A 9,202-nucleotide genomic window follows, 5' to 3' on the forward strand; every position below is an offset into this window, starting at 1 on the left:
CCTCAGGTGGAGGCTTAGTTGATCAATTTTAGATCTTTCTTCTTTTCTAATATATGCATTCAATGCTATACATTTCCCTCTAAGCTCTGCTTTCCCTGCATCCCCCAAATTTTGAAAAGTTGTGTTTAGTTCAAAGTATTTTAAATTTCTCTTGAGATTATTTCTTTGAGCTTTAGACACATTTAGAAATGGGTTGTTTAATCTCCCTCTTTGGGGATTTTCCAGTTATCTTTCTCGTATTGACTATTAATCCCATTCTGGTCTGAAGGCAGATATTGTATGACTTCTATTCTTTAGATTTGTGAAGGTGCACTTTGTGGCCCAGAGGGTGGTCTATTTTGATGAATATTCCAGGTGAGCTTGAGAAAAATGTATAATCTACTGTTGTTCGATGAAGAGTCTGTATATTTCAATTATATCCTGTTGATCGATGGTGTTATTGAGTTCAACTATGTCCTCACAGATTTTATGCCTGCTAGATTGGTCCATCTTTATTGAAGACTGTTGGAATATCGAACTATTATTGTGTGTTCATCCATCTGTTTCTCCTCGCAGATCTATCAGCATTTGCCTCGTGTAGTTTGATGCTCTATTTTTGGGCATTAAAGTGTTAAGAATTATTATGTCTCTTTGGAGACTGACCCCTTCATCATTATTTAATGATCTTCCTGATAACTTTCCTTGCTTTGAAAACAGACCAGACTTCAGTACGGCTATTTCTGCTTTCTTTGGATTAGCTTGGAAATAGCTTGGTATATTTTTCCCTATTCATTTACATTTAATCTATATGTGTCTTTATATTTAAAGTGTTTTTTTTTTTTTAGACAAACATATTTTAGGTTTTTTAAATCTAATCTAACAGTCTCTATCTTTTAGGTGGTACATTTAGATGATTAACATTCAAAATGATTATCGATACTGTTGGATAATATCTATTATATTTATTACTCCTTTCTATTTGTTGCCCTTGCTCTTTATTCTTATATTTGTCTTCCACTTTTTTCTGCCTTTTGTGGCTTCAACTGAAAATTTTATATAATCCCTTTTCTCTCCTTGCTTAGCATATAAGCTATACTTCTTTTTTTTACAATTACCTTTTTTTTTTATTTTTTTCAACGTTTTTACTTATTCTTGGGACAGAGAGAGACAGAGCATGAACTGGGGAGGGGCAGAGAGAGAGGGAGACACAGAATCGGAAGCAGGCTCCAGGCTCTGAGCCATCAGCCCAGAGCCTGACGCGGGGGCTCAAACTCACGGACCGCAGAGATCGTGACCTGGCTGAAGTCGGACGCTTAACCGACTGCGCCACCCAGGCGCCCCTATAATTACCTTTTTTAATGGTTGCTTAAGAATTTGCAATATTCATTTGCAATTAATCCAAGTTCACTTTCTTTTTTTTAAGATTAAAAAAGTTTTTTTTTTTAATGTTTATTTATTTTTGAGACAGAGAGAGACAGAGCATGAGCAGGGGAGGGGCAGAGAGAGAGGGAGACACAAAATCTGAAGCAGGTTCCAGGCTCTGAGCTGTCTGCACAGAGCCCAGTGCAGGGCTCAAACTCACAGACTGCGAGATCATGACCTGAGCCAAAGCTGGACGCTCAACCGACTGAGCCACCCAGGCACCCCAAAGATTTTTTTTTTTTAATTTTTAAATAATCTCTACACCCAATGTGGGATTTTTGACTTACAACTCTGAGATCAAGAGTCCCACGCTCTACCTACTGAGCCAGCCAGGCTCTCCCCAAGTCTACTTGCAAATAACATGGCATCACTTCGTGCATAATGCAGGTACTTTATAATTACAAAATAATCATAACTCCTTCCATCCCTTGTATTTTTGCTGTCTATATAAAAGTATACATAAGTGTACAAGTATACTTATACTTGAGCAAAGTATACACAAGTATACAAGTATACTTATAAGTGCAAAGTATACACAAAAGTGTACATATATATGTACATTAAATATAATGTTCAGTTTTATGCTTGTTAAGGTGGCATAGTGACTTCCAAGCTCCTTACATGTGGAACCAGAAACCGGAAGTCCATTGACAGGTTTTTCAAAGAAGTTCCAAAGAGAAATTACATACTAGTTGAGCATTTCATTTTTGGTAGCCTACTGGGGATATAGCTGTAGACAAATAAACAAAATACCCTCCTCTTTGTACTCATATGTGAGTAATAATAAAGATAAATAAACTATATTCGATATTGATAACTACAATGAAGAAAATGAAGCAGGAGAGTGGAAGTGTTGCAATTTTAAATAGGATGGCCAAGAAAAATATCACCGAGAAGGTAGCATTTGAACAAGGTCATGAATGAATGAAGGGGGAAGCTATGCTAATCTCAATGAAGGTGTTCAAGAGAGAAAGGGGCCGAAGCAAAGGAGGCCTCTGTAGCGGGTCCAGTCTGTGGTGCAAGCTGTCCTGGCACTTGGGCCACATGACCCAATGACCCAATGCTGTATGTATGTATGTATGTATGTATGACCTGTGTAGAGTCAATGCTATGAGAGGTAGATAAAGATGTCATGTGAAAGCCCTGATGGAATTGCAGTCCAGAACCTTAAGAATACTGGGATAAGGACTCGCCTTCTGCAGAGAGAACTACTCATGCTGTGTTACTAAACCCTAGTACAGATTGTACACCTAACCAAGGGATACCCAGTGACTATGAGACCAGAGCTACCCATCATGAAATGAACATTCTCAGTTCCGCCATATCACAAGGTGGATGCGGCAACAATCCGTCATAGAATGAAAATGATTTATACAGGATTGGATCTGAGTCAAGGCAGCTGATTTTTCTGACCTCTAAGAGCTCCCTTTAGATGATAGCTTCCTTTGAACCTTGCAGAAGTGATCCAAAGATGCGGGTCTGTTAGAGATTCTTTCGAGTGACTGCAAATGAGTCAAGTGTTCTTTTTTTCATGGCAGTGAATTTAACGATGGCAGGGGTGATGGCTTGGGAAACGTGATCAAAAAAGATGTGACTGCTCTTTCTCTCTCAAAAATAAATAAATGAATAAGTGAATAAATAAATACATAAATTATAAATACATAAACATTAAAAACAAAAAAAGAGATGTGACTGCCAATTGACCCAAAAGTTGAACCTGGGTATTTGGAGGCTCCTCACCCTTCCCCTTGTCCTTGGAATATGGGTTCCACTTGCTTTTCTGCTCCCAGAGGCTGCCCCAAGATATGGCCTTGAGATAGTAATGTGATGTTGAAAACAGAGTAAGACACCTGCATGGTGTATGTGACCAAGCCCGATTAGTGCCTCTTTATAAACTTCTAAGATTTAGAGTGTGGGTGTGGAGACCCATTTGTCTTACTACTGCTCAAGACAAGCCTCGTATTTAAATTCCCTTTGCCGTTATTAAAATGCCACCTACCAACATGGAGAGTGGCCTGCCTCTTTCTTTGGTTTCTCCCTCTCCTCTGCATACAGGAGCCAGTTTCCAGGAAAGCTTCTAAGAGGGTTGTGAGCCTACAATTGGTGAGCCAGGCAGGAGACTAAAGAAATGGGCCTTGGAAAAGAGGCATTCTATGGGGAGATCTCGAATTGGCCATCAACCTCTAGGTGGGGAGAGGTGGTCCATATATCAGATACATATGGACCACCTCATGAGCAAAGGGATGCCAGAAAATGCACTTGTTGGTGGAACAGTACACAGTACATTACTCACTGTGGCAAGGAAGGGAGCACTGTGGTCTGGCCAGTGGTCTGGCCTCCATGATGGGCAGTTCTAGCTGGCCACTGATGCCTGGCTGAAGGCTGAAACTCATGTCTAGAAGTTGAAAGACAAGCTAAGATAAGAAAAGGACATGAGAATGTCAACACTGTATGCAGGAAAGATGAATTACTAAATTCTACTCCTGAAAACAAAATTCCTCTGTATGCTAACTAGAATTTAAATAAACATTTGAAGAAAAATTATTGTCCTAACCTGTGTTTTCTCTCACAGCCTCCAAGGCAGCCAGAGGGCTTCCATAAGAACCATGTCCTTGCTAATATAGCCCCTTGCTGACCACTCAGGGCCCATTGCAAAAGAGGCAGATGTTGGGGCAATGGGTGTCTCAGTTGGTTGAGTGTTCGACTCTTGATTTTGGCTGAGGTCATGATCTGGGGTTGGGGGATTGAGCCCAGGGTGGGGCTCCAGGCTAAGCATGGAGCCTGCTTAAGTTTCTCTCTCCCTCTGCCTCTCTCTCCCGCCTGTCCTCTCTCTCTCTCAAATTAAAAAAGAGAAAAAAGTTGGGTGTATAAGATTGTAAGAACTGGTCAGGAGGAGTAGAGTGTTGGGGAAGGTAATGGAGAAAAGATATGACACCAATTGACCCATGAGCTGAACCCAGACACTTGGAGGCTTCCTCACTCTCTCTCCTATACTTGGAATGTGGGTTCCACTTGGCTTTTCCATTCCCAGAGGCTGCTCTGGGACATAGTCTTGAGATGGTGATGTGATGGTGAAAACAGATGCATGGAGTATGAGCCCCATTAGGGCCTCTTTATAAACTCTTCAGATTTGGAGAGTGGGTACAGGGATTCATTTGTCTTGCTGCTGCCCAACGCAAGCTTTGTAGGTAAGTTCCCTTTGCTATTATTAAAACTGCCCCTTGTCAACATGGACTGGCCTGCCTCTTTCTTGGGCCTCTCCCTGACTTCTGCATACAGGGGCCAGTTTCATATTGCACCACGAAAGCTCCCGGTGAGAAGGTGGTGAACCTACAGTCACGGCATGAGTGTCCCATGACAGTGGGGAAGGCGACGACCTACAACGACTTCTCGTGGCTGCAGGTTACCTGTATATTCCCTTTCTTGGTTATTGCCTCAGGTTGATTTTCCAGTATGTTTCTCGTTTCTGTGAGTTACGCATAAGCTTCTAAAAGATTATTTTTCCATTTAAATTAAGTTAGTTTCTGATTATGCAACCAAGAACCTTAGTAAGTACGGAAACTATTTGGTGGTGGTTGGGGGGGAAGAGGGGGTGTGAGCTTAACACTTTAATTTTTTAAAAATTTATTTAATAAAAACTATAAAAGGACTAAAAGAAAATAAAGCTGTACATTTAATCTCAAGAAGGCATTTTGAATCACAGAGAAAGAGCTTGAAATTGTAAGGGGAAAGATAGACGTACCTAACTTTAAAATATGTGCAAGGTCTGTACCTTCTAGAAAACCATAACAGTGGAGCGCCTGGTGGCTCAGTCCGTTAAGCGTCTGACTCTTGATTTCGGCTCAGGTCATGATCCCGTCGTTCGTGAGATCCAGCCCCCTGTCCACCTCTGGGCTGACAGCATGGAGCCTGCTTGGGATTTTCTTTCTCCCCTGCTGTCCTGTGTTCTCTCTCTCCCCCTCCCTAAAAATAAATAAATAAACAAACGGTTTTAACAATCCTGGCTGTTAATGTTAGTCTTTTATTTGGAGTGTTTAGCACATTTCCATGGAATAGAATTTATTTTACTGAATTTTTTTAAACATGTATTCATTTTTGAGAGAAAGAGAGAGGCAGAGAGCAAGTGGGGGGAGGGGCAGAGAGAAGAGGGAGACACAGAATCCAAAGCAGGCTCCAGGTTCTGAGCTGTCAGCACAGAGCAACTACGCAGGGCTCGAACCCACGAAACCGTGAGTTCATGACCTGAGCCTAAGTCCGACACTTAACTGACTGACCGCCCAGGTGCCCCAAATATCATTTATTTTTTATTTCTAAAAGATTTGTCCCCAAATGTTTCCCATTTCTTTCTGACAGTATCTTCTTTTTGTTCTTCTCTGAAATTGCCTTTGCACCCTTTATTTTTTTTAAACCTTTCCATACATAGCTGTTACATCTGCAGATATCTTATCTGTCAATTCCAATATGTGCAGTCCATGTAAAGCCTAAGTTTGCTGCTTGTTCGTGTTGGTTTTGCTTTCCTAACTCATGCATAGTCTGTTCCTGTGCTTGATGGTATTTTATTGTGAGCTCATTGTGAAACTTTCTGCACAGAGTTTCTGCCGAGATGACTGGGAGTTCTCATCTCTAAAGCTTCGTTTATTCATTTTTAAAATGAAGATAATAGTAGAGCCTGTTTTAAAGGCCTGTTTTAGGGGCGCCTGGGTGGCGCAGTCGGTTAAGCGTCTGACTTCAGCCAGGTCACGATCTCGCGGTCCAGGAGTTCGAGCCCCGCGTCGGGCTCTGGGCGGATGGCTTGGAGCCTGGAGCCTGTTTCCGATTCTGTGTCTCCCTCTCTCTCTGCCCCTTCCCCGTTCATGCTCTGTCTCTCTCTGTCCCAAAAATAAATAAACGTTAACGGCCTGTTTTGTGAAATTGAAACAAGAAAATGACCATAAAGTGCTTAGCACAGCATTGGGAACATATTAACGTCACAAAAAAAATGTCAAGTGTTACTTTTAAAAGTAAAAGTTTGGATCAATATATTGATTTAAGTAATTGTTTCCTGCTTCCTCCATCAGAATATAAACTCTATGAATCACACAAGCTTTGAGGTCCTGTGTACCATTTTATTTCTTCAGTGTCCAGGAGAGAGTATAATATATTTAGACACTCAGTAAAATACTCATTGACTAAATGAATGAATGGATGCCATCAAAGTGGAACAACCTCGATGAAAAGATTATTAATAAAAGCCTTTGAAATCAAAAGCAGTCAACATAATCTTCTGCATTCATAGATGGAATAACTTATGAGATGAAAAACCCAGCAACAATTTTGTAAGATAATATTTGTGAAATTTAGCATACCCAGAGTTGAGCTTAAGTTTTTAGTAGAGCAGCAAAATTATTAAATTATTATTCGTGTATTACATTAATGTTTTAATCGTTTTTAATACCTACTTTAACACAAAGTAACAAGTGTTTAGTGTTTCTATACAGTTGAGTTATAACCTATTGTCCTCTTTATATTGAAACTTGAAATATACCTTACCTAAATTATCAGGAAAATGCTGAAGATATGTTTCTGTATGCCTTTCATTATTCAGAGTAAGTGTCTATACTGGCTAAATTCATTTGTCGCCTCTATCAACTACTTTTTTCCTTTATGTACATCTAAACTGTCATAAACACAACATAAATGATGTTATAGTTGATATAGAAAAAGATGAAGTCCAAGTTTTGTTTCGGTCATGTGTTGTTTCCCGTGGATATACGTTGGGCGCTCCTACTCCACAACTCAGGCTAACAAATGCAAAATAGTCCCGGGAGGACAAGTGAAATCCCCAACACAGAAACTTTCATTTGCATCTTAACAAATTGTAGGTAAGCCTTCAGTTTGGACACACATTCTCCAGGCTGGCTAAGTTTTATAGATGTCCCTGAGGGGGTCTCCATGAAGACGTTTCAGATTCCATCACAAGGCATTATTGGGGCACTTTCAAGTCTTCGTGTAATGAAAGAGAAGAGCATGATTCTTCCATCAAGCAGCCAGCGTTTGTCTCATTCTGCAGCAGGTAATCTAAAACAGATGTAACAGAAGCTATACTGGGAATCGGCAGATATGCTAAGCATAGTGGAAGGCCTTCTCATTTTTATAGCAGTTAGTGAATCAGTACTGGGGGTTTTAGGGAATGGATTTATTGGACTTGTAAACTGTATGGACTGTGTGAAGAACAAAAAGTTTTCTATGTTTGGCTTCATCCTCACCGGCTTAGCTACTTCCAGAATTTGTCTGATATTGATAGTAATTGCAGATGGATTTATAAAGATATTCTCTCCAGATATGTACTCTTCTGGTCACCTAATTGATTATATTAGCTACTTATGGATAATTATCAATCAATCAAACATCTGGTTTGCCACCAGCCTCAGCACCTTCTATTTCCTGAAGATAGCAAATTTTTCCCACCACACGTTTCTCTGGTTGAAGGGTAGAATCAATTGGGTTCTTCCCCTTCTGATGGGATCCTTGTTTATTTCATGGCTCTTTACGTTCCCTCAAATTGTGAAGATTCTTAGTGACAGTAAAGTGGGGAATGGAAACGCAACCTGGCAGCTCAACATGCCGAAGAGTGAGTTCTTTACTAGGCAGATTTTGGTCAACGTAGGAGTCCTTCTCCTCTTCACGCTATTCCTGATTACATGTTTCCTGTTAATCATTTCCCTTTGGAGACACAGCAGGCGGATGCAATTGAATGTCACTGGATTCCAAGACCCCAGTACAGAAGCGCATATGAAAGCCATGAAAGTTTTGATATCTTTTATCATCCTCTTTATCTTGCATTTTATAGGCCTGGCCATAGAAATAGCATGCTTCACAATGCCGGAAAAAAAATTGCTGTTTATTTTTGGTATGACGACCACAGTCTTGTACCCCTGGGGTCACTCATTTATCCTCATTCTCGGAAACAGCAAGCTAAAGCAAGCCTCTCTGAGAGCATTGCAGCAGGTCAAGTGCCGTTAAGACAGGGCGACTGCTCCCAGCCACACAGACTCGCGTGGGGAGAAATGGATGTTCTAGGAGAATATTCTAGTGAAGAGGAAGCCCCTGCAGTTCTGTTCCACTTGCACGACATACTCGCATCGGTTGTACCTGTGTTATTGAGCGTCACTAAACTCTCCCATAATTATTTTGACTACGTTGTAGGAAATTTCACTCTTCACCATGAAAATTCAGTGGCTCGGTCAGTTTCCGTGCACTCACGCCTTTCCACACACCTCTCAGAGGAGAAACAGCTTGGAGACTATTCACTGTAAGGGTTTCACTGGTGAGACTAAGCACCTAAAACTAGAGTTTTCACGGTGCTTGACTTGACTTCCGTGAAGCACTAACAACCTTTCACCCAGAAGACCCGTAGTAAAAAGAAGGCGAGACGAAGGAAATTGTAATCGATCTCGCTGTTTAGAACGTGGATGTGAGAGACAGAGACCGAGATGCAGCTTTTGAGTGTGCATTTTAAAGTTTTTAAAAGATCACTTTTATTTTCACAGTTTAGATCTTAATGTTCTTTTTTTTCCTTTTTTTTTTTAATTTTTTTTTTTCAACGTTTATTTATTTTCTTTGGGACAGAGAGAGACAGAGCATGAACGGGGGAGGGGCAGAGAGAGAGGGAGACACAGAATCGGAAACAGGCTCCAGGCTCTGAGCCATCAGCCCAGAGCCCGAAGCGGGGCTCGAACTCACGGACCGCGAGATCGTGACCTGGCTGAAGTCGGACGCTTAACCGACTGCGCCACCCAGGCGCCCCCTTTTTTTTTTTTTT

General features: G+C 41.0%; 1 protein-coding gene across 1 annotated transcript; it reads left to right on the forward strand.

Moving 5' to 3' along the window:
• The first annotated feature begins 7,367 nt into the window (after positions 1 to 7,367).
• Positions 7,368 to 8,685, forward strand: TAS2R10 (taste 2 receptor member 10). The gene has a single exon (XM_040489076.1). The coding sequence runs from the start codon at positions 7,501 to 7,503 to the stop codon at positions 8,401 to 8,403; it is 903 nt and encodes a 300-aa protein (XP_040345010.1). The 5' UTR covers positions 7,368 to 7,500; the 3' UTR covers positions 8,404 to 8,685.
• Positions 8,686 to 9,202: the final 517 nt, after the last annotated feature.

The sequence above is a fragment of the Herpailurus yagouaroundi genome, unplaced genomic scaffold (genome assembly GCF_014898765.1).
Source record: "Herpailurus yagouaroundi ecotype Mexico unplaced genomic scaffold, PumYag 166, whole genome shotgun sequence".
Classification (NCBI taxonomy): Eukaryota; Metazoa; Chordata; class Mammalia; order Carnivora; family Felidae; genus Herpailurus; species Herpailurus yagouaroundi.